This window comes from Puccinia triticina, chromosome 7A (genome assembly GCF_026914185.1).
Source record: "Puccinia triticina chromosome 7A, complete sequence".
NCBI classification, from domain to species: domain Eukaryota; kingdom Fungi; phylum Basidiomycota; class Pucciniomycetes; order Pucciniales; family Pucciniaceae; genus Puccinia; species Puccinia triticina.
Genome location: NC_070564.1, coordinates 3,102,385 through 3,128,495, shown reverse-complemented (window position 1 = coordinate 3,128,495; position 26,111 = coordinate 3,102,385). Strand labels below are relative to the sequence as shown.

Sequence of the window (26,111 nt, the reverse complement as noted above, 5' to 3'; positions counted from 1 at the left end):
ATAATTATTATTATTTACCAAGTTATTGCAGTCTTTTGGATACTTGATGTATCTCTAAGGCTGACATTTTTATAGAATATGATCACTTTGGAATACATGGTTGGATTGACAAGCCCAGCAGTGTCTGGTATGGGGATGTGGAGGATACTTCAGTCATTGGGAGTGGAGGTATTATTATGGGTGGTTGTGGAGGACTGTGCGGCAAGGGTTTGAGTTGGGAGGGGTGTGGTTCAGCAAAAACACCAGGGCTGACATGTTTGTGTTGATTGAGTGCTGAGCGCAAGATTGGAGGACTTCCCGTCGAGTCTGGGAGCCTCCCAGATCTCAATTTACACACCCAAATTCTTAACTTTTGACAAAAAGGGAAATGTTTTCCTAACCCTACAGTTCATTAAGTTCATGTCCACTGGTTGAGTTTTTGATAGGTGTCTTAATTTAGTACTTAGAGGGGCATCTTGAGCTCTCTAAATGACAACGGGAAGTCATCCAGTACGGCAGGGAGGCACTGCTAACCTTCTGAAGATAGGTTTCAAACTCCTCTTTGCAAGCCCTGGTTTCAGCGATCTAGCTGAGATCTGTCACAGGACTTCCAATGGATTGATGGGAATCATCCTCAAATAGGTTCTCAGCATGGAGGGTGATCCCAAGTCATAAAGTTTATCTTCCGAGTCCGAGATGGCGATCCGAGTCATAAGGCTTATCTCACCAAGTATAAACCAGGCAAGATCCGTATCGACAGTAATAAGAGGGTAAATGGCTGTCAGAGCCAAATCCTGAAGTTCACACAATGTGGCAAGGGAGGGTATAGGCCGCGAAAGGTAGGAACCGGCGTACAAGTAATGGTACAAACCAGCGGTTTGTAAATGGCTGTGGGGGCTTCCCTTGATATCGAGAGAGACCCTGTGGTCTTTGCAGAACCGACTTGTGACGCCGAAGATGATTAGACAGAGGGCTTTGAAGCCATTTTCAGGGTAGATTGAAATTGTTTTTGGGGAGAATTACAGGAGAGAAAAGCACACCGTTCGCCTAGAGTGAAGAAGAGGGAAGAGTTGACGGTATTGCCAGCAACAAGACATCATTCGATGATATCACCGGGCCGGATGACGCCAAAATGGTTGACTTGAATCCACGTGCCGTGACCTTGCCCAGGGACGGCGGGGCGGCCAGGGTAGAGGAGGACAATAGATGGTAGTAAGAGGAAGGGCGATGCAGCGTTTTTCGGCGGGGAAGGCCTTCATGGACTCGTTGGCCTGATCGCAATATTCGCCACGGGCATGCTGCCGACTCAGTCATCTGGGAGCCATAGTAATCGGCGACCTGGGCAAGAGCCGGGCCGTCGATGGGGCCCGAAGGCGGCTGGAAACGGGCCGCCGTGTGGTGCGGCAGGAAAACGTCGAAGATCACCTCGCGATGAGTCCGGGAAGGATTTACTCAAGGGTTTGCCTGATGTTTGTCATTGGGATTCAGATAGCGAGGTTCGTGTCCGTGCGTTTTTTGGGGTAGTGATAATGGTAGTTGTCGAGAAAAGACGGATGAGTAGAGAGAGACAGACGACGGGAAGGGAGCGGATGCTGGTGAGTGGTGGCGCTTCTGGCAGGGCAAAGTGGCCTGCGCCGATCAAGGACCGGGTGAGATGACAATGAGACGCCGTCTGTCTATGTATAGAGTGACTCGTCCGAGCTGAAAGATCGACCAGACATCGTTGACCCTTAGAGTGCTAGTCCGGCAGGCATCAGGACGTCATCCTGATAACCATTGCGCCGCCGTCGGTCGAGGAGCATAAGCTCCAAAGCCAAAGCATGATGACTTTCCGGTCCTGAGCAGAAGTTGGTCATATTTGCCTTGCCGTCCGAGTTGTAGTATTCAGCAAGTACCAGAACGTTCTTGCCTTGACGGAACTGGGACGCAGTGACGGAACTGGGACGCAGGAAGATTTCAGAGTCGTGACCTTAGAGCTGGTAGTATGCGGACGATACCAGTCAGTGATTGATCAATGAGCAAGAGTCAAAGATGGTTTGTACAAAGAGTCAAAGATGGTTTGTACATACGTGGGTCCCGACCGATTTCTTCGGGATCAGGTAAACTTAAATAGTTTTTTCCAACGAACAAGGTAGTGATTGACGGGGGCTGAATCAGAAGTCCACCCAGAGAGTTGAGAAACTGGGCATCGTTATCGGTGTCCGATGTTACCGAATGGTACACCATCTTTGCGCCACCACCTGACCCCTAACGTGCCTTGATCAGAAGAAAAAAAACTGTGCCAAACAAATTCCTCCAGTAAAGTACAGCTGGCGTCTCTAAACTGCCCCCTGGATGTAAACACAAGCTTGTGCCCTGTTCGGGCGGGCGCGCGACGGCCAAAATCTCCACCTCGCCGCGGTACCCAGATTCTGATCTTGGTCCACTTGTTATAGCTGGCAGCCGAACATGCCAGTTTTATCAGATCGTGTATACCAGTGAGTCTGACCACCAATTCGGCTTCTCCCCACAGGCCAATTTCACTCGGTCGACAATCCTCTGGGACCTTAATGTTGACCGGGAAATTCCCTCCCAGTCAACAAGCTGCGACGCTCTTCCTGGCTAGCCTAACACAATCCCCTCGTTCCAGGGGCCGGGGGACCGGTGCGCCGGGGGCGCCTCGCGAAGCGAGCCTCTGGAAGAGGGGCTTGCAACTTGTGCCCATCCTGGGGTGAGAGATTTCCCATTTTCGCTGTATTTTGGAATATTCACTTCAACCGTGGATAGCGTCTTCACCTGAGCTCCCCCTCGGATGAGATGCACATTTCCCAGCAGGCGGGCATCTTGCCTTCCTGCTGGTATTTTTTTTTATTAAACAATCTTTAGAACCACAATGTAACGTTTTCCATTTGATTGATGAATTATAGGACGCTATGTAGTTTCGTATGCCGCTATGACTTGTTCTTTTGATGGCATGTATTAATTTTCATCTTATTGTTTTGTTATGCGCATGTGTTTTTGTTTCGAGCATAGTTACTAGAAGATGTTTTCCTTTCTCCCCTCTTCTTTCTTTTCTTCATCGCGATATTTTTGTTTTCATCATTATCATTATCCGAAAGAAATCATATCTCAAGACTTCCTTAATCAATCCCTTTCAAGAGTTTATTTCTCCTAGGAGGATAAACTACCCTTATTACATCTGAACGTAGGCGATAGTCTCTCTTGAGTCTATTCATAGCCATTAAAGCAGTAAGAGTAATAGGGGGCCCCTCACAATTATATCGCGATCTTCTTAGATTAGAGTTCAAAAGTTCTACCTCAACAACCTTTTTCGATCTTCTTCGATTTTCAATCGATTTTCAAAATTTTCTCCGGTTAAACTCAAGTTTTAAGTCTATATACATTACAATTATCGCTCGGGTCAAAATCTTGGTTTCCTTGCTCTCCATTACAGTTGCAACTCTGAAAATTCAACTCCTCCGACTTTGTTAAGATCGACTCGTTCAAGTATTCGGTGTTGATTCTTTTTTTGGTTCACTCACGACTCGATCACACTGGTTGAAGTTTTCATTCTCCTCACTTAAATCCTTATCAAGCATGTCGGACAACTCTTCTCTGAACCTCCCTTTGCGCATGTCGTTGCCCAATTCACCCCTTCCCGCTTCCCCTTCCCCGAATACGTTTTTTCATCAGAGTGCTCAACCTTTTATCACTCCCTTTCAGAGCCCTTTACCAAACGTTATGGTTTCTGATAACGCTCAACGATCACTTCCTCCGTTGGGCCCGATTCCGGACAATTTTGAACCACGACCCATTGAATCTCTTCCAATTGCCACGTCGCCGACTCCGCGTCAACAGACTTCTGGATCTCGATTGCATCACCAGGACGACGTGTCCGGTCTCATTGCGGGGTTAGATGTGAACAGGCTCCCGGATAGGGATCAGACAATCTTGGTGAATTCTCAGGCGATTGCAACGCTCCAACTCCAGGCGAGAAGAAATGAGGAAACTATGCGTCGGAATGATGAATCTATTAAAGAATTGTCACAATTGCTCGTTTTTGCTAATGACTTCACAAGAATGAAAAACCATTACGCCCAGGAATTTCTTCAGGTTCGTAACTCGGTGGATACGGTTTCAAACTCTGTCCAGTCTCGGCTTGCGGTTTTGGAGGATCCATCTCATTCGCGTAACGTAGTACGATCCAGTGTTCAACCCCCCCATTTCTCTCATATTTATTTCTCCGGCAACATTAAAGAAACTTATCGATTCTGTTCAAAAATGCGAGACACCTTTGCTCAGTATCCCGATCACTTCGTGTCTGATCGACAGAAAATTCTCTGGATCGCTTCATATTTTTGAGCGGCTTCCGGTAATTTGGGGGATGACTGTCCTTCTTATAATTGGTGGCGCGGGATATTGAAGAAAAATGCAGAGGCGTTGGGAATCGATCCAATTCGGGCTTCTTCTCAATCGGATTTCGTCATCAAAATTCTCGAAGATGCGGAGACATTTCTCCAGACCTTGGAGGGTGTTTTTTCGAATCACAAAGAACGGGAAGAAGCTCAAGATAAATTGTCTGCGCTTTGTCAAGGATCTAAGACGATTACGGACTTCAACATCGAATTCAACTCCTTTTTACACTTGGTCGATTTTTCCGAATCAACGCTAGTTGCTCTGTATCAATCTGGCGTCAATCCTAAGATTCATGACTGTGGGGTCATTCGTGGAAATTGGACCTCTATCAAGACTTTAGAAGAAAAGCAAGAGCGCGCGGTGGAATTGGCTCCGGACGCGGGGGATGTTGCGAATTTGAGTCATCGACGTTCGGCGGCGCCAGCACCTAGAATTGAATATCGAGTGGCGGTACAACCTTCTGCGGCGGTTCCCTCAACTAAGCCAACTCAACAAGTTCCAATGGATATTGACATGTTGTCAGCGGACGCAGGTTTCACTTTCCCACTTTGGAGAGAGGAGGCTAAGCGTCGTTCCTTGTGTATTCGTTGTGCTGAGAAATTTGATGAAGAACATTATCATAAGCGCGGTTGCCCTCGACCAGAAGATGAATGGTTATCGAAGGAAGCTTTACTCTCGGTTTGGAAAAGTTGGGGAGGCGCCTTGCAGGAGGATAGGAATCGGTCGGATTTTTCTTGTTCTCGATACGGTGACAAAGGCAAGAAGCGCGAGTCACTTTCGGAGGTTGTGGATCAACCGGTGCAGAAGAAAAGGAATCAGCCACCTCCGATTGCTTCAACTTCGGCCCCTTCGATCCCAATGAAACAGGACGCTGGTGCGGAGTATGCCGGGGTCCGATACGTTGATTCTATTTCGGCTGAGACGCTCACGGTGGCGGAGTTGCTGTTTAATCGCGAGATAAGTAAAGAAGAATTTGATGAATGTAAGCCCTTTTATCATGTTAAGGTTTCAAGTTCAAGTAATCATCCTACTTTTGATGGCAAATTAATTGTCAAGCGTAGAGATACCGTTGATGTTATGGTTCTGGTTGACTCCGGAGCTTCAAATTCCTTTATTGACGACCGTTTGATTTGTTCACAGGAGTTAACTACTCATTCACTTCCTCAGCCGTTGTCTATCAGGTCGTTCGATGGTTCAATGGCTATTTCTGGAGATGTTACGTCTTATGTAGATATTTCGCTTCTCATTCCCATCATTGATGGAAAATTTTTAGAATCCAAGGTTCGGCTTAATGTTACTTGCCTTTCTTCGGCGAAGATCATATTGGGTGCGACTTGGTTAAAGGATACTAACACCTTTATTGGCGGGAAGAATAACGACATAGTTATTAATGGTTGTATTTCTTTTGTTTCGGCTGTGAATAGATCTCCTGAAGAATGTTTGTTGAGAGAGTTTTCTGATGTATTTGTAACAGATAGTTTGGCTTCTTTGCCTCCACATCGCGTAGGATTTGATTGTGAAGTGAATCTTAAGGAAAATGTTATCCCACCTTTTGGTAAGATGTATAATCTTAGTAAAACCGAGAGAGAGTCTTTAAAGAAATACATTGATGACAACTTAGCTAAGGGGTTTATTAAGGTCTCTTCGTCTCCTGCAGCCGCTCCCATTTTTTATGTTAAGGTGGACGGGAAGGCCAATCGCCCGTGTGTTGACTACAGGTTGATGAATGATATGACGATCAGGGATTCTTATCCCTTGCCGGTGATTTCACATTTGCTGAATAACCTTCATGGTTGTAAGTTTCTGTCGAAAATAGATTTAAAAGCGGCGTTTAATCTCTTGAGGGTTGCTCCTGGGCACGAATGGAAGACGGCTTTCAGGACGCCTTGGGGTTTGTATGAATATCAAGTCATGCCTTTTGGATTAGCTAATGCTCCGGCAACTTTTCAACGGTTTATACAGCATGTTCTCCGGGAGTATTTAGATGTCTGCTGTTTTGTCTACATTGATGATATTTTAATTTTTTCTCGAACAGAAGCGGCACATTTGATGGATTTAAGGAATATCTTGTCGAAGTTAAGAGAGTATTCTTTGAAGGCCTCTTTGAATAAATGTGAGTTTTTTAGCGCTAAAGTTACTTTTCTAGGGTTTGATATAACTCAGGAAGGTTTGAAGATGAACGTTCGGAAGTTGGATACAATAAATCACTGGCCTTACCCTTCTAACCTCAAAGAATTACGCAAATTTTTAGGATTTACGAACTTCTACAGAAAATTTATTCCGCGGTTTTCCGATGTCGCGGGGCCGTTGACTTCGCTGACCAAGGGTGACACAGGAGATAGGGTTGGGTGGAAGACGGAACAGTCAGTTAGAGCGTTCAAGAAGCTGAAATCTTTGTTTGTTAATGAGCCGTTGTTGGTTCATTTTGATTTTGATAAATCCAGGTATGTTCATGTGGACAGTTCGGGATTCGCGATTGCGGCGGTGTTAAGCCAACCAGACAAGGATGGGAGATTGTTACCAGTGAGTTATTTTTCAAGAAAATTGACTGATAGAGAACGTTCTTGGATGATTTTTGATTTAGAATTGTTAGCCATTGTGGAGGCGTGCGAAGAATGGCGCGCTTGGTTGATGGGGACTGAGGAGCCGGTAAAAATTTTGTCTGATCATTCAAATCTTCTGTACTTTAAAACCGCTAAATATTTATCTCCGAAGCAAGCGCGGTGGGCTTTGGAGTTGGATAGGTATAACATGCTTATTTATCATATTTCAGGTAATAAAAATCCGGCTGATGCGCCGAGTAGGCGGGAGGACTTTGTAGGTATGCGGTCAGAGATTCCTCAGGCGAAATCTATAATTGATAAGATGGTCCCCATGGATGCGGTAGAAGAATTATTGCCGACTAGTGTGGTAGGTTTCCACGGTATACATGATTTGGCTTTCCAACGTCCAAATCAGTTGTTACTGGATTATTTTACACGTCATTATACTGATTCTGATTTGTTAGGCAAGGATGTAAAGAAGGTTGACGGGTTGATTTTCCATCGAGATCGGCTTTTTGTTCCTTCGTCTCTCAGGTTGAAGCTGATTAGGATGTATCATGATGCGCCTACGGTGGGCCATCCCGGAGTAGCGCGTACATTATCTACTTTAACGCGGACGTTCTCTTGGCCGGCGGTGGGACAGATGGTTGCGTCTTATGTAAAGTCTTGCGACTCGTGTCAGCGGGTTAAAGCGCGAAGGCAAGCGCGGGATGGACAGCTGATTCCGTTGGTGCCTAGCCCCAAGCCGTGGAGTACTATATGTATGGATATGATTACTAAGTTGCCTGCTTCGGCGGGGTTTGATTCTATTTTGGTAGTTATTGATTTATTAAGTAAACTAACACATTTTATTCCTTGTAAAGAAGCGTCTTCATCGGCGGTTTTAGCAGGTCTTTTCAGGAAGCACATATTTAGATTGCATGGCCTTCCGGACAAGATTATTTCCGACCGAGGAGCTACTTTTGTGAGTGAATTTTGGAAAGCATTGATGAATTCTCTCAGCATACAGTCCGGATTGTCGACGGCTTATCATCCACAAACGGACGGCCAAACGGAGAGGATGAATCAAGTTTTAGAAGATTATTTGAGACATTTCTGTTCCTATTATCAAGATAAGTGGGACAAGTGCTTGGATATGGCGGAATTCTCTATAAATAATTTGGATTCGGCAAGTTTAGGGGTATCCCCATTTTTTTTCTCATATGGCCATCATCCCAAGTTTAACATTATGACTGAGTCGTTGGGCCGAAAGGATTTAGATGAATTCATTTTGGATTTGCAGCTGACGCAGGAGAAGGCGTTGGAATGTTTAGCTTTGGCGCGAAAGAAGCAGGCGATGTATTACAATACGGGTAAGAAGCCTTCCCCGGTTTATTTAGAGGGAGATCAGGTACTACTTCTGCAAAAGTTTATTCAATCGCGGCGGTTGAATTCAAAACTAGATTACAGGTATATTGGGCCGTTTTATGTAAAGAAGATGGTAGGTCCGAATGCGGTTGAATTAGACATTGGAAAGGAATACCCTAAATTACACCCGGTATTTAACGTGTCACTGATTGTAAAGTACGTACATCCAAATAGTATTGTGGATCGAGGAGTCGTGGATGGTATAAAAGAAAAATATTACAGGGATGCGGAGATTGTCGATTGGTCCTTGATGAAGGCAATTCTTGATGTGAGGTCTTTGAAGAAAGGTAAGTTTGAATATCTAATTTCCTGGAAGGGCGCGACGGTGGCGAACGACACGTGGGTGGCGGAGGAACATATTGCGGATTCAGTTAAGTGCTCTCTTGATTCCTTCAAGTTGCTTCATGGGGAATTGTTTGGTAACAAGAAGAAAAAGAAGACCAAGCCACTGGCGAAAACAACGGGAGAGTCGCGGGTACAAGGTTAGGCCTATTTGTAACGTTTTCCATTTGATTGATGAATTATAGGACGCTATGTAGTTTCGTATGCCGCTATGACTTGTTCTTTTGATGGCATGTATTAATTTTCATCTTATTGTTTTGTTATGCGCATGTGTTTTTGTTTCGAGCATAGTTACTAGAAGATGTTTTCCTTTCTCCCCTCTTCTTTCTTTTCTTCATCGCGATATTTTTGTTTTCATCATTATCATTATCCGAAAGAAATCATATCTCAAGACTTCCTTAATCAATCCCTTTCAAGAGTTTATTTCTCCTAGGAGGATAAACTACCCTTATTACATCTGAACGTAGGCGATAGTCTCTCTTGAGTCTATTCATAGCCATTAAAGCAGTAAGAGTAATAGGGGGCCCCTCACACACAAGCCCCTCTTTCAGAGGCTCGCTCCGCGAGAGGCGCCCGGCGGTGTTTCACCCGCCTCCCTCTGAAACTTCCTGGGCTCCCCTAGAGCGAGGATGCTGAAACTCTTCGTCCCGCGCGTCCGAGAAGGCCCTCTGATTAGTACAAGCGCTACAGTTCCCTATACGAGATCCGCGGCGTGGCATTGTCCCAACAGTGGGTCAGCTATGCTAACATAGCTGTTAGCGCAGCGCAAATGCGCTATTTTTTAGCGTAGCGTTAGCGCAATTGCGCGCATCTGCGCTAACGCTACGCGCAAAGGATGCAAAGCTATTTTAGCTTTTAGCGTAGCGTTAGCGCAGATGCGCGCAATTGCGCTAATGCTAAGCACGCAAGGCGCAAAAGAGCGCGCGCTATGCTGCGCTAAAGCGTTTTTTGCGGCAAAAAAGTGCCTTTTTCCGCTAAAAGCGCCTTAGCGCAACGTAGCGGCTGTAGCGCGGCACTAACGCTAAACAAAAATTGGTATGCTGTTAGCGCCGCTGAAAATTAGCGAAGCGTAGCGGCGCTAACAGTGCGCTAACGCTATTCAAAAAAGGTTGGCGCTTTTTGCCGCTACGCTAAACTTTAGGGCTAAAATAGCGTAGTTTAGCGTAGCGGCCCACTGTTGATTGTCCCGAGGGTACCTCCCGGCCCTCGGCCTCATGCGAGTGGGCATGATCAGTCGGCAGTGTCAGGTTTGAAGGCTGAAACCAATGTGCAATTCTTCGCCTGAAACAACTAGATACAGCAGACCCATAAAAGCTTGCGACTTTTGTCGCGCGTTTTGAAACTTTGTGCCGCAGCCGCGAATCTTCTCGCAGCAGAAATGCACCGTGCGCGCGGGCCGTGCTTCGGGGGATCACGGGGGGATCAGCACCATGCCTGCTGACCCGCAAGCGAGCGGCCAGCCGTCCCCCCCCCACCACCAGCGCCACCACCTCACCGTCGCCGCCGCCGTCCTCGTCCCCGTCACCGTCGCCGTCACCGTCACTGTCACCGTGAACATCACCGCCAGATCCAACCGTGCAGATTGATTCGGTCGTCAATTTGGAAAGATTTAAGTGCTCCCGATCCAGAAGAATTCGGTCGGGACACTTGGAACTGCCCACGTAAGTCTATTCGGTTCTTGCTTGTTCATCAGCCACCACCAACTCATACATTTCTGGTACTACTAGCCCGACACCATCACCGTAAACCCTGTTCAGATTGATCCGGTTGTCAAATCGATCCTCTCCTGCCGATCCAACCCACACAAACCATCCGCCTCTCTTCAGGATGAACAACGAATCACACGGTCGTTCTATCTCTCCATCCGAATATGAAGAATGGTTCCATCACCCCTTGACCCCACCCTCAGAGCGCCATGTGCCGGGCTTGTTTGATGGAACCGCACATCTAGTCGAACTCCGCAATCGCCGCCGTGCAGCCTTTGTGCAAAGCCAGCAAAGAGAATCTGTCCTGGACCCATCACTATTTGGCCCAGTATCACCAGCCACGGTCCGATCAATCACATCAACTGCCAACTCTCAGCAAAGCCAGCTAACCAACTCTCAACAAAGCCAACACCGCCCTCGTTCAGACTCAACCTCTGGCCGCCCCGAGGTTCCAATTGGGATCGACTTCATCTTCTTTTTCCCCGCTTCTCCCCCACCTTCTCCTAGCAACTCTCGCAAGCGAAGAACCCTTGTTCCTGATCCCCCACAACACAGAAAAATCAGCCCCGATGTTGGTAAGTTAATTGTCAATTGGCCAACGCGTGATTACAATGTCGATAGCTTCAAAGCTGCGGTGATTTCCTCAATTCAAAACGATGAAGATGAGGACGCTGGAATCTTTGCTCAGGAACGCGAGGATGATGGGAAGATCACTTGGTACTTGATCATCCCACATGGAGGCCCCTTTGCAGCAGCCCAGAAAAAGCGACTTGACTCCCCGGAAATATTCCAGCAATTCCTCATGGCCGCCAAGGGCACTCCAGAACATTTCCAGATTGTCTGTTGATTAGTCCAGCAAGATCCCAATGTTGTTGCTAATGTAAGTTGTATTTTTTTCTATCTAAAGCTGTTATAACTCATCATCTAATTTTTTGGACAAATTCCAGAAAGTATCGGCATACAAACACCTCAAGACAGCTCGTAATGGCGGAGCTTCGACTTCTACCCCAAATCCAACCGATGGACCCTCTCAAGGTGCCCAGGCCGCGGCCTCTACTGTTGAATTGGTCAACCAGCTCAACGATATTCATGGCCCCGCGGAGCACCTCACTGGAAGTCACGAAGGCCATGTTTACATCAATCCGGAAAACCCTGATCAGTATTTCCACTTGAATATGGGCCGAGCAACTTCGTGGGCAAAGGCGATTGTAAGTTTTTTTTTTTGAATTTTTTGTTACAATAATTTGCACTGACTTTGCCTTTGAAAGAGAAAAAATCCTCGAGTAACCCTCCTGGTTCCGCCAAGATCAGACCAGTTCCAGTATAAGACCAAGGGCGATGAACCACCGCCACCACCTCCCCCGCCTCCATCGGTGCAGATCCCAGTTGCGAATCCATTCAACTTCCCTGCAATGTTCTTCAACCCGACAAACATGCCGACCACCTCAATGAATATGCCCACCGCCAACGCTCCAAGGAACCCCGACCCGCCAGCGCGGGCTGTGTCTCCAACAACTCCGCCACACGATATCGGTAACATGGATGATTTCTTCCGATTTTCTCACGTCGATCCCAATTCCCCCGAAGTCCATGATGGTATGAGCACCCTTGGGATCACACACTGGACGATGTTCAAGCTTTTCACTGCGGCAGAGCTCCATGAAAAAGGGATACCTGAAGGTCCGGCCCGATCCATAGCTTACTCGGCTAAGAAGTATACTCATCACTTGATGAGGGGGTCTAGAACCCAATAAAGAGAGTAATCAACTTTGTTCTTTTTTTATTATCATTTTATCTTTCAAACTCATTTGGTCATTATCCCCTTTCCTTCTGCAATTCTTTCCTCATGTCCCTGTGATTCTTTCCTATGTACAATTCATTCTTTCATTTTGTGTGATTCTTTCCTTATGTACCGATCTTTGATGCTGTGACCTGCTCGAAATTCTTGGTTGGATGATGAGCGCAATATCTGTGAAGAAACCGCGATGAACGCGATATCTGTGAAGAAACCGCTTGTCCGTTCGAAGCAGTGAAGGGACTCTAACTGGCACCGGCTCCGTGAAGGACGGAGGGCCTGCCACCTTGCTTATGATGCAAGTCTGGTGACTGGCTCAGTCCGTTTGAAGCAGTGAAGGGACTCTACAAGCTGGCACCGGCTCCGTGAAGGACGGAGGGCCTGCCACCTCGCTTATGATGCGTCTGGTGACTGGCTCAGGGCCGAACCTGTTACACTTCATCGAGTAACAGATGAGATGCAATCAGAAACTCTTGGAACACGTCCTGTGGGGGCGGGGACTTGTGAAACGAAAAGAGTATTGATTGTCTTTTGAGCAGTGAAATGATGACAAGAAAAACAATTGACTTTTGGGTGCAAGTGGTTAAAAAACAGAGAAATGTGACACAGGAGCAACACAACAACTCAGTACGAGCTCTAAAGGGAGTCACAAGCAGTCAAATGATGATCGGGAAGTGCCCATGAGACCGGGGAAACTGTTTGGGATCAAGCTGCTGTAGCTGAGCAATGACTGCGAACTGAAGGCTTGGTTGAAGAACGACGAGAAAGAGCTTCCGAGGCCGGAGAACGCTGGTGGAGACAGGATATTAGAAAGGGATACGGTGTCTCAGGCTTAGGATGAGAATCATTGAGGTCGGTCATAGAGGGTGACTTACGGGAAACGATTGACAAATTCAGTCCGTGTATCCCGAGCCTTGAAAAAGGCCGCGCATGAGCTCAGGGGTGAAAATAAGCCTGGTGAAGGCCTCAATCTGCTCCCCGTCGGTTTCGCCACCGTCCAGTTCGCCATATCGTCGTAAATTGGACTTCAAGACACTGAAAGCTTTTTCAATTGGGTTCATGTCGGGGGAGTAGGCAGGAAGGTACACAAGATGACAACCAACATCCTCAACGAGCTCCTCGATTCGACCATTGTGATGGATCTGAGCGTTGTCCATGACTAGGACACTACGGGGTCCTGGAAATGGATTCATGCTTGGAAGCTTCAAGAGCAAGGCATTCAGAATGAATTCACAAGAAGCTAATGCTAATTTCAAAAGAAAGACTCACCAAAGCATGTTCTAAGTAGTGCTCAAAATCAACCCGCTTGACATTTTCTTGCTGGGTCATAATTGAAACCAGACCACTGAGAGCCACTGCTGGGATTAAGTTGAATCGATGAGTTTCCCGCGCCACCGAAAGTCTTGATGTCCTCTCGCCAATCGGGGCCCAACCCCGGGTACGAATTACGCCGTCCAGACACACACCACTTTCATCTTGGAGGAAGAAAGTTCAATGAGCTAAAATGTAGATAAAGAAAAAAGAAAAAAAGGGACTCACCGGTGAAGACAAGGCAATTGGGGTCGTAGTTAGCCATCATGATGATGTATTGTGCGCGTTGGATTGGGTTTTGGTTGGAATTGACCTTCCTCATTGTTTTTTGACTCATACGGAGGCGTTCATGGAGTTCGTTTGATATGGTTTGTAAAGAGATGTGAACGTTACACTGCTCCATTAGGGATTCCCGGATTTCTTCAAGGTATATCTTTGGATGGTTGGTGACCATATCCAAGAGAAAGCCCCTTTCTTTGTTGTTGAGAGCCAAGGGCCGACCTCTGGTTTGGTAGGTAGCTGGATCGGCGACAACAGCTCGCGTTGTCTCATATAACGAACACCAGCGTCGCAAGGAATCAGAACTGACCTCGGATCCATTTGCAACATTGATTTCCGCAAGGTTTTTCCCATGAAGGGCCGCCTGAACAACAAGGTACTTGAAGGATGCGCTGTACTTGACATACATTAAGCCTAGAGAAGGGGGAGTGCTGTCAGCTAGGTAAGTGGTATTTGAGGTAAAAGAAAAGGAAGACAAACCTGTCTAAACTGTCCAATTGCCGAATGGGATTGATCTGCGCGGGTGGATCTGGCGGCGACGGTGACAGTGACAGTGACGGCGACAGCAACGGCGAAGGTGAGGGTGGTGGTGGCAATGGTGGTTGGGTGTCGTGGGACGGACTGGCTGGGCGCCTGCAGGCACCTGCACTCTGGCATATCCCCCCGTGATCCCCCGAAGCACGGCCCGCGCGCACGGTGCATTTCTGCTGCGAAAAGATTTGCGGCTGCGGCACAAAGTTTCAAAACGCGCGACAAAAGTCGCAAGCTTTTATGGGTCCGCTGTACCAGAACCCACTGCCTATGAGAGGTTTATCCATATGCACGCGACCAGCCAGCGTTCTCCAAAACCAAACACATTTGCAAATAACTCCTCCCACCCATCCGTCCCAAAGTGACCCATTCGACCCAATCATCAATCTTGTTCTCAATCTTTAGCACCACAGATGCAATTCGCCACATTCATTGCCCTATGTCTCCCAATTTTCATCTGCCAACTGGTAGATAACACACAAGCGATGGAGAGTGTTGTCTGGACAGGCCGCGCTCACGATGCGGCAGACAGTTTCTTGGGACCAGAAAGGGCTTCCTCCAAAGTCGTTGCAGCGCTTGATCATGGATCTTGGATCCCTCCTGTCCCGGATCAATCTCCCCGCTTCAAGGTATATATCGAAGAGTACCGCGAAGCATATAAGAAGCTTGAAGGTGTGTAAAATAGCCCTACGCTCACGTCCTACCTACTTCCACAGATTCTTGTCTCTCGTTTCTCTTTGCATTATGACACGTCCTGCTAAACAAGAACTGACACAAAAAAAAATCATATGGATTTCCAGAACCCCTTCCAGGTAGGCCTCGAGATGGTTCAGCACCTCAATTTAATCCAGATATCATGGATTGCTAAGAACTCTACTCATTCTAATATTTTTCCGTAACATCTTTCTGTCTAGCATTATTAACCACAGAAGAGCCAGAAAATGCAGATGTGAAAACACGTTAGTACTGATCCATCCCTTCAAATTTGTACATGTGGAAACTCAGAGTAGGCGACAATAGCTGAGATTTTTCCGCCCCCTGTTCTCCTCAAATTTTCTTGATGTCCCGTTCGGCCCTTGTTCCCCGCCAGTCGGGCTGCACTATGCTCAAGGTACATGAATAAGCAAACACCTTCCACAATACACATGAGACCTACTATACTTTATCCTATTCCCTGTCATGCCTGAAGCTAATAATTTACACTTGGTTCAGTCAACATCAATTTGGACGATTTGGCCCAAGACGACCCACGCAAGCTGTTCATCAGTCATTTGCAGGCAGACGCCTGTCCAGATGAATACCCAACTCACTTTATACAACTTGGGTTCAAAAATATCCTAGACAACCACGATGCCAAGGATGAACAAGTCAAGGAATGGCTTACAGTTCTTGCTTATATTTTAGGCCTGTCTCAATCTAAATTCCTAGGCCCAGAGGCGCAATCTATGGTTATATCTGCCTTGTATGGCCTCTACAGCCTTCGTTTGAAGTATCAAAAACTCGACAGGATTCTCGCTTATTACATCGATGGAATGACTTGGTATGTTGAGCATATTCCCTTCAAACTGGGTCTAGCATATCCTGCAAGATGGGAAAAAGGTTTGTTTAATTATTAAATATCTCTTCTTGGTGCCTCATTCCTCCCGGTACCTTTTTCACTGACCTATCTCTCCCAAATTAGAAATTCTTCCGAACTATATGAATTCATTTGGAAAAGATTTAGGTTTGTATAATGAGTGATCTACAACAAGATTTTGCAGCTGACATCATTGATGCTGACTTTCCACCATCATTGAAATGCCCAGACGACTTAAATACGTTCAAAAAAATCATTGAGAATGAAACCCAGCTCAAGAATGCAATGTCTTCATCCGAGGACAAAGATTGGAACTCCCTCAGGGCCCTCTGTGCAAGTTTCGGCTCTCCATCGGCGCATAAGAGAGTGGCGACCCTGGCTGTATTTCATCATAAGATCTCTGCATACTGGAATGATACAGGGTTCCTGGAATTGTTCAAAGAAATTTGTGACCGCACTGATCTTCTACAACATGAGCGCAATCTCATTCAAACAATTCGTGCCCGACTACATCTTCTAAGAAAAAACGAGCGAGCTCGCAACAGAAATCTATCAAAATTACAAAATGCATCTTCAAAAAAGAGAAAGATTTCAGGTGAGTAGCATATCATGTGTATACTTGTTGAATCCCTATAAAGATGTACTGATATGTTGTACTTACATACATGTGATGACACAGGAGACTCTTCCAGCAAATCTTCAACTTCCAAGCGAACTCGAACTTAACAATGCCAAGGAGGTTGCGCGACATCCGAAGGAGAGACTTGCATTAAATTTGCAAATCTTGGAACACCAAGCACTCAATTTGTTGCCAAATTCCCAAATTTTTCAGTAATCCACCACTTTCTACCCCACCTTAGCAAAATATTTGAATCTTTTTTTGACCAAATCAATGATTTCCATTTTGCGGAAGGCACCACAGTTCTAAAAATTTCATTATTATTGAACTCCAGTCTCACTTATCCACTCATATTCTTTTCTTCTATCACATTTGGGATGCTATGCCCCCCTTTCCATTTCATCTTTTCCATCACCATATGTGATGTCTTCTTTATTATTTTTGCATCAACATTATGTTGATTTTCATCCATTACCAATCTGTAATGCTCATATTCTGTCCATTTTCAAGTCAAAATACTTTATCCACATGTTAGCCCATATTATGCTCATATCTCTGTCTTAGATCAAGCACTGTCCAGGCCACCCTTTGAATCTTGCTGGGGAGGCTCTCTATATGGTACTACTCAAGTCTACCCCTCTTTTTCAATATTTGAAATACAGAATCAAGTCTGATCTACACCACGGACGCAAAACAACGAAGTAGCTTCAAAGTTGCTTCAAATGATAATCAAATGAAAATCAATTCAGGGTAAAAAGTCTCACTTAAAGTTTCATGATTTTATGATTTTACACATTGCAATTTTATGATATCAACTTTGAAGACCTGTGAAGCACAAGTTACGCTTTGACACCTTCAATTTGCAAAAAAACTGTGCCATGCGCGTCTGCACTACATGAAAAATGTGTGCCAAAAAAATTGCTCCGAGAATATAGGGGCTTTTTAGAGTGGCTCTATATTTTCCCCCACCAAAATTTTCTCGACGTGTTTTAGACTGTCCTTGAATTGAATCAACCTGGACACAGCAAAAACCTCTGGAGCCTGATCGCGCAGGTTCGTTCGGGCGCGCGAAGGCCGCAATCTCAGCCTCGGCCGGAGATGAGAATCTGCCGATGGTCAATGAAAGAGCCGAACATGTCTCAGTGTTATCTGATCGTGTAATTGCACCTATGCAGATCCAGATTCTGCTGATCAAGGGTGCTTGGTATGAATTTGGCTGCACGATCGTAACCGCCAATTCGGTATCTCCGCAGAACCCACTTTGTCCCGTTCGACAAGCCTCCACGACCTGGTTGACCGGGAGGGATTCCTGCCGGTCAACAGGTTGGGACTCCCCTCGCGGTATTTCTGGCTCCACTAGAGAGAGAGCACTGAAGCTTGGAAACAGTCAATATGGCAACGCCTAGCTTCCGGGAGCAAAGCGCGGCGAGGGGACCTCCCCTGCCTCATAATGAGGCTAAAGGGGATAAGTCGGGTGCTTGAGGCTGAAACCAATTTGTAAATGTTAGTTATTATGCAGCCTCAAACAAGTGCTGGATGGCAGCTGGCACCGCCCTGGAGATGAGCATAAAAGCCCCTCCCACCCACCCGTCCCACCATCACCCATTCGACTGCCCATCACTCCTTAGCACCACAGATGCAATTCCCCACATTAATCGCCCTGTGCTGCTCACCTTTCATCTGGCAACTGGCAGGTGGCACAGAAGCAATGGATATGATCATCAGGATGGACCCCGCTCTCGATGTGGCTGGCAGTTCCTCGTCCTATACAGCCGCTGCAGCGTTTAATCTTAAATATTGGATCTCCCCACCAGAATCTCCAAAAGTCAGGGAACAAGTTGTAGGTTTCCTGAAGCGTTGCGCAGAATTTCAAGGTAAGTAAAATAACCCTACTCTCATGCCATAACAACTTCCACAGATTTTTCTCTCTCGTTCCTCTTCGCATTATGACACGTCCTGCTAAACAACTAACACCGTTTTTTTATGATACGGATCTCCAGGACCTCGTCTAGGTAGGCCTCGAGATTATTTGAAACCTCCAGTACTCTAATCCAGACATCATGGGTTGTCAGGATCGCTACTGATTCTCATGTTTTCGAGCGCGATGTGTCTCTATCTAGAATTAAACACGAAAGAACCAAAGAATGCAGATATGAATGCGCGTGAATACTGCTCCATTGCTTCAAAAGTGCACATGAAATAGTTGAGATTAGGCAACGATTGCTGAGATCTTTCCGCCGCTCTGTTCTCCTCGATTGTTCTCGTTGGTCCATTTGGCTCTTGTTCCCCGGCAGTCATTGATTACTACGAAAACGGTACATAAGTGAACTCCACCATATATAATGGGGCTATCATATTCCCCATCATGTCTGAAGCTGATAATTTAAACTTGGTTCAGTCATCATCCAGGAGAGCGATTTGGACAAAAATGACCCACGCAGGCTGTTCATCGAACACATGCGGGATGAGACATTTGAGCCTGAATATGCAGCTTATTTGATACAATTTGGTTTCATGAGCATTCTGCACAATCGTCCACTGGCCGAGGATGAACGAGTGAAGGAATGGCTTAAAATACTTGCTTATACTTTACGCGAAGCTAAACACGCGCGCTCATTTGTAGTATCACACCTGGCCGTATCTGCCTCGTATGGCCTCCTCAGCCTTAAGTTGAGGTATAGAAATCTTGAAAGGCGTCTCCCTGATATCAGTGCAATGATTGAATGTGTTGACTACATTCACGGAGCCATAACTGTTGACGAAGCAAATTTTTTAAGATGGGAACACGGTTTGTTTTACCAATATTTCTTCCTGGTATATCATAATGCTCACAATTTCTCCTTGACCTATCTTTTTCAAATTAGAATTCATTTTTCGGGGCCGCTTTGGACGAGAGATAAGTTCGTATATTGCATCACACTATCTCACACCCGAACCCATTAATACTGACTCTCTGCCATCATTAAAATATTACTGCTCAGTTGATCCAGTCAAGTTTACGCAAATTGTTGAACTGGATAAACATCTTGAAAATGCAATGACCTCTCCCACACCGGAGAATGGTTGGAAATACCTCAAGAAGCTCTGTGAAGAATTTGGCTCTTCATCGGCTCACAGGAGACTGGTAACCATGGCTATCTTCTATCATAAGTTTAAGTACCATGGGAATGACAAAGAGTTCAGGGGACTGTTTCGAACCATTTCTAGATCTGGTCTTCTACCTCATGAACAAGCTCTAGTCGAATTTGTCAAAAACCCAATTAGAATAAGTCAAACCACTCATGTTCTCCCTTCCAAATCATGAGAAAAAGTACTCTCATTGGGCACACATCAAGATTGTGAATTGAATAAACTCCTATTAAGCCTAGTATCCCAGCTATTGTCACCATGGATATTGCACAGATCTTGTTCTTTTCAATCTGAAATAATTGTCTACAACTTGCATTCAAATCTGCTGTCTCCTCAAACTCAGAGCTTGCATATGGTATTTTGCTTAATTTCTGGATGATTTCTCTTTTCCGGTTTTGATGGTTGCTGTGGTAAGATCAATCAAAATATAAAATGTTTAAACTAATTAAAAGACTAAATTACAGATATAAAATGCATGTATACATCATCAGAAAGCGTACATGAAACTAGTATAAAATTTACAAGGTAGTTCCATACACAATTACATGAAAAAAACTTCATCCCAAAGCACCCAGAATCACAGAACACACTTTAAATCACATGTACACATTTTTTTTTCTTTCACATAGCATTTGTTTTATTACAAGTAAAAACATAACTCACTCATATTTTGGCAAACAGCTACTTTGGGCCACATCTACTTAAATAAGAAAATTCCCCACAACATTTTTCATAACACAAGGAGCAAATCTCTTCTTTGACGCAATTTACTTCCTCAAACTGGATCAAGCCAAGTGATCATAACCCAAAGGGGTATAGCACAGAGTTCTGTCCATGCTGGTGCAACATGGAATGTGAGGTTTGGCCAACCTGCATGACTCCACCTGGAAAAATTGCCTGTCTTCCAGCAGGAGAATTAGGGTTCTCAAAGTTGGGTGACATAAAGTCATAGCATAATATTCTCTTGGACTAAAGGTCAAAAAGTTGATATGGAATCTTGTGTAATGTGATCTACTATCATCCCTCTACCCCCAGCAAATTGGTCCATATCAGTTTTTCAACATTGAATTTGAACCCATAAGGCTTGAATTTTGTATGTTTTGAACTTTGAGAACCCTAAATGCGCCACCAATGTGATCTTGACCTACAATGGGAGCTTGAAGTGAGTGTTTTCACATTGGTGTGACCTCCGCGCAGGCATGGCGTTGGAAGAATACATATGTATTGGCAGTGTGAGACTCCAAAAGCGGTTTGTACCTCTTATGGCTGAATTTAGAGAAGTATGTGTGGGGAACCCCTGCCTCTCTGAAAGACAAAGACTGAAAACACCCCCAGCTAGGCTGGAAGCAAGAAGACAGTGGTCTAGCGTAGTTGAATACTTTTCTCACAAGACTCAAGTGGCTCACAATGAACTGTGTATTGCAAAATATAAAGCAAGTATTTTATCATGTGGCGGAGAGTGTCAAGGTGACAATTTATTTGAATCTCCTGGGGGGAATGTGTTGGTATTTGGACTCTTTGCTGACAAGGAGAAAGAGAAGAGCTCTTGAGGGTGCTTGATAAAAGGGGCGGTGATGATGGATGGATCACCGGATGCGGCTCAGATGCGGAGCAGAGAAAGAAGAAGAGAACCAATGAAGAATGATTTCCTGTACATGGCCAAATATAAGTAGACCATGTACAAGCATCAATCTGTGGTTGAGAATAATAATGAATTTGAAACTTCTCAAACTCATTGTCATTTGTGACATGTCAAAAGGTACATCAATATCCCCAGCAGAGAGTGTGAACACAAGAGGATAAGCAATAAGATGGAAAGCTGACAATATCATCTAATCAGGGATCAAGGTCTACAAGATAGTAAGAAAGCATACATGACCATAATAAGAGGCAGACCAAATGGATGGGGACTCATAAGTGCTGGATATCTTTGATCTGAAAACATGCCTATAGAGGAGGATAAAAAGGGTGGAATGGAGGGAGTATAAAGTTTAAGGATTTTTAGAGCATTCACATTTGCTTGCTAAGTTTTTGGGTTAAATAAGCCCGGGTTTGTGGGCAGGTTAGCTGACAAGGTTTCCTTCAAGTGGGCAATCACATTTGTTGGTCAGTTTCAGGCTAAATTGTGCTGAAATGAGTCGCAGACTGCCCTAGCCTGAGGCTAGATTTCAGGTTAAGGCTTGCTAAATTTAGCTGAACTTAGCCTGAAATCAAACCTGAGGCTTGTTGAACCGGGGTTAGCCCGGACCAATGTGATTGCCGCTTGGGTTAAGTTGCCCAAAATCATCAACTTAACCCGACGAATGCGAATGCTCTTAGGGATGAGTGGAAACAAGACTGAAATTTAACAGAATGATCTCCCAGATTGGATGAGGGAAAAAGGAAGAGAGAGCCCCTCCTTATATGGAAAATGTGAGGCATTTGTGCTGGTGGTCTATGTACATGAGGGGTTTTGGCTGGTGTGCCTTTTACAAATGAGATGTTTTGGCTGGTCTGCTGTGCAGAATACAGCTATGTACAGTGTGGCAGTGCAGACATGAGCAAATTTAGCTGGTGATCTAGTTACAAGTGTGGCTTACACAGCCCTCTGGTCATCAGGGGTGATTTTGAAGCACTTTCCAGAGAGTGCCATACCATACCCTTTTTCCAGAACTGTGCTGGATGCTTTTGGTGAAAGTAGTGTAAGAAATAATGAACAATGCTTGAACTCATCCACAGCTGTTCTGAAACTGATCCTGGATTCATCCATAAATCATCCAGAAGTCATGCAGAACTCAACTGGAACTCAATCAAAACACAGTTGAAACCACTAAGACACAATGACCGCAATTAAATCATAAATCAATTTGACATGTTTGTTGATTGGGATGATTTCTTGGGGTTCAATTCATATTATTCACATACTCATGAAGGTGTTCATTGTTTTCACTTTGCTAATTTTTCCCTCATGTGCGCTCATAAAAGGTTGTTACAAATTGTAGGCTGGGCCTCTGTCAGATCAACAACACTTACACACCGGTAAGAATGATGTGAAAGGCCCACCTTAATTGTCATATTTACCTAAAAAAAAAAGGCAGGTATCATCTATAATTGAGTCAAAAAAGGATGAAAATAGGGTGAAAGTATGTTTCAAGTCAAGCTTAAAATTTAAATGTTTGTGGTACCAGATTTCAGCCAAACAACTTGGCTTCTTAACACATATAAGCTTGTGAGTCATTTTTATGGTTTTTGTTTTGCAATATCTCCATGTACATGCATGTGAGCTGTTTTGCATTTTGACAATTTCACCTTTGTGTACGCGCGTACATTGGGGTGACAGATCACCAGAGGGGACTGTCACAGCTCTATGACAAGTAAAAACTGTTCAGAAAGCCATTAAATCCCCAGCTAGTCACATCTATGTTGTGTGAAACCCCTTGCACATAGAGAAATTGATCAAAATAAATTCACCAGCAATGATTGATAATTAGGCATTGAGTAAATATCATTTCATTATAGGTTTTAATTGAGTTATCCTTAAAGAATGAAACAGTTCCATAGAACATTGCATGAGGTCCTGTGATACTTCCTCATAAATTATTATAGACTTCCAATTGACTTCTGAATAATTTATAAATCATTTCCTAATACACATCTGGCTGACATCAGATCCAGAAAAACATAGAATTACAGTCAGGCACTGTCTGGAGAGTGCATCAAATTCTCCCCTGGTGGGTTGCTATGGAGTCTCCTCAAGTGACCTGCACAGATTTCTGTATTGCTGTGTAGTCTGCTTGAGTGACTTGTGTCAGAATCCTGACCTCATCTTCCGCTCACATTATCTGTCTGGCCAAGTGGCCCCTGTTTCCTGTCCGACCAAGTGGTCAAATAATGTCCTGTCCTGTTGTCACCTGTTCAGTTACCTGTTCAGTACCCTGTTCCTGTTCCCTTTTCCTGTCCCCTTTTCCTGTCCCTTGTTCCTGTCACCTGTTCCTTTCACCTGTTCTGATTTGTTTGGCCGAGTGGCCATGACTTGTCTCCTGTTCCCTGTCACCAGTTCCTGTCACCTGTCCTGTTACTGTTGTTAGGCCCCCCTTTGGATCTTGCTGGGGGGCTCTCTAGTTGTTTGGTTAAAGTCCGCTCCTCGGACATGAAACAAAAATCATCAAGTCTGAGCTTCAACAATCTCAACCCTGCTCCTTGGTCCTATCTGTTCACCTCAAGATAGCCCCCCCTTTTTTGTTGCCTCAACCTGAAGAGCTGAAATCTTAAAAACTTCCACAGCCCCATGTTTACTTTGCCGCTTTATTAATGTGGCTTGTGGTTGCTAGGTTACTGTAATAAGTGGCTTGTGGTTGCTACACAGCCACATCTGAGGCTGGTGAACAAAATATGGCCAGAGGCCTGAGAAGGAGGAGAAGTGAGCTGAAGAAGGTCAAGTGCACAGGATGCACAGGGACTCAGAACAGCAGTGCAGAAGTCTCCGATGGAGCAGGTCAGACTATTATGGGCTCAGAACTAAGTGAAATCTGTATTTCATATGGGAACAGATGAAGTAAATGTGGAAAAAGGGGCCTAAAGAGGGGCCTAGATGATTATGGAAACCTGATGTAGGAAAAAGAACAAAAGAGAAACAGGCCCTCTTCTGGGCAAAGGCAGAATTCTGACAGCTGGCTGGTTGCTACGTAGCCGCATGTATACACACAGATATATGTAATATAAAAGGGTAGTATGTGAGCTATATAAATGCAGTTGTGTACAACTGTGTATGTAAACTGAAGGGATTGTGTGTATCAAAAAAGGGTGTAATGTAACACCGCATATGTAAACTAGAACTTTTTGAATTTTTCCATCCAGAACAAAAGTGCCTACCACAGCGGCTTGAAATCCACGCGCTGATGCAATGCTGTGCTTGTTGGCTTGACCTCCACGCGGGGATGGTGTTGGAGGCATCTCAGCAGCTTGACCTCAAAGCGGGCCTGACACAATGCCCTGTCATTGGCATGCCATAAGGTCTTGCTCCTGAAGATGCAAAAAGTTTCTCAGAAAGCAGCTTGATCCAGCTAAAGCAATGGCAGAAAATCTTGCGGCCAGCTTTTGGACCACTGATTTCAGCCTAAAAGCCTTTATGGATCCTGTATGTCAGGAATGCCATCAGAAGAAAAAAAAAAAGTTTCTTGTTTTCCACTTTGGGGCCTTGAGGGCCCCAACATTGGATTACTGGAGTAATTTTACCTCAATCCGGCCCTTTGCTGCTCCTGACTCCCTTGCCCCTTGCCCGGCCCGGCACCCATTTCAAGCAAAACCAGCCGCCCAAACTGGTTTTGACTGCCTGTAAAGTGAAGCTGTGAGGCTTACTAATGATGTCTGCAGGCTTACAGACAAAGGAAAGATTTTCAATCCTAAAAAAACAAAAACACAGTTTAAAAATCAACAACATATGTACAACAAAAACAATAGTCAGTTTTTTTTTGGCAGTATACTGATGCACACCCTCACTTTTTTTTTCCTGAGGCCCAAAATCCAAATTTATTGAAGAAATCTGTTTTGAATTTCAAAGGAATCCTGAAGGATATTAAATTTCTCTACAGATTTTCGAATTTTCTTATAATATGCAAGATTGAATATGGTGTTGCAAGCGCGTCTGGGCACTTACCCAACTCCCACTTGGCCGAGTGCCTCCGGGGGTTGGGTATGTGCCCAGCGGGCTTGATTGGGCAGGTTGCGCGGGGGGCAGAGCTTGGCACACAGCCAAGTCCCGCTTGGCCAAGATCAAGCTCTGGGCCGATGGGATCTGTGACTTGGCATGCAACACGCCGGTCATCAGACGCCGGCCCTCGTCTCTGCCTCGAAAGGCAAGAACAATGTGCCCTCGAGGAGGGGAAACGTTCTCCCTTCTCGACATCGCACATCGGACATCAACAAGGGAGCTTTTCCTTCTCGATGGCCGGTCTGTAAGCTGGTCATCGGGGAGGAAAGACTCCCTTCGCGGTGGTCAATACTTGTATCGATCATCAGGAAGGGAGTCTTCCCTTCTCGATGACCAGTTTGTAGACCGACCATCAAGGAGGGAAACTTCTCTCCTTGATGGCCGGCACAGCGTTTGGCGTGCGTGGCACCCTCGCTTGAACTCGGCCCAGCGGGGCTTTGTCCCGAACCACCCCAGCTTTGGACTGTGCCAAGCGGGGGTTGGACGTGTGCCACCCACGCTTTGGGATCGGCCAAGCTGGCTTTAGGGTCGGCCACGCGTGCTTGGCCTTTTTTCGGCCGAACTTTGGTGAGTGCCCAGACGCACTTGCAACACCATATCATATCTGCAACAATTGAGTGGCTACAACACGGGTGAGGTTTTAAAGTTTCCATCCAGTAAAATTACTGGATGGTACAAAAAACCAAAAACCAATTGGAATCATTCTGGTCTGGTCAAAGGACCAAAACCAATTAGAAAGCTTCTAATATGATGGGAGGACCAAAAAGCAATCGGAATGCTTCTGGTATGGTCAAAGGACCGGAATCATTC

The 26,111-nt window shown here is 45.3% G+C and overlaps 3 protein-coding genes across 3 annotated transcripts; 2 read left to right on the top strand and 1 right to left on the bottom strand.

Moving 5' to 3' along the window:
- Window positions 1-1,709: 1,709 nt before the first annotated feature.
- Window positions 1,710-2,205, bottom strand: PtA15_7A368 (uncharacterized protein; the record flags this gene model as incomplete). The annotated part of the gene is made up of 2 exons (XM_053170967.1): window positions 1,710-1,948; window positions 2,049-2,205. The coding sequence occupies 2 exons, from the start codon at window positions 2,203-2,205 to the stop codon at window positions 1,710-1,712; spliced, it is 396 nt and encodes a 131-aa protein (XP_053022196.1).
- A 12,496-nt stretch (window positions 2,206-14,701) lies between these two features.
- PtA15_7A367 (uncharacterized protein) lies at window positions 14,702-16,384 on the top strand (the record flags this gene model as incomplete). Its single annotated transcript, XM_053170966.1, has 8 exons — window positions 14,702-14,960; window positions 15,089-15,100; window positions 15,203-15,247; window positions 15,379-15,399; window positions 15,501-15,887; window positions 15,970-16,011; window positions 16,094-16,230; window positions 16,307-16,384. The coding sequence occupies 8 exons, from the start codon at window positions 14,702-14,704 to the stop codon at window positions 16,382-16,384; spliced, it is 981 nt and encodes a 326-aa protein (XP_053022195.1).
- A 1,825-nt stretch (window positions 16,385-18,209) lies between these two features.
- PtA15_7A366 (uncharacterized protein) lies at window positions 18,210-19,711 on the top strand (the record flags this gene model as incomplete). Its single annotated transcript, XM_053170965.1, has 8 exons — window positions 18,210-18,357; window positions 18,484-18,495; window positions 18,604-18,645; window positions 18,778-18,798; window positions 18,882-19,271; window positions 19,348-19,383; window positions 19,465-19,607; window positions 19,691-19,711. 8 exons carry the CDS (start codon window positions 18,210-18,212, stop codon window positions 19,709-19,711), a joined length of 813 nt encoding a protein of 270 aa, XP_053022194.1.
- Window positions 19,712-26,111: the final 6,400 nt, after the last annotated feature.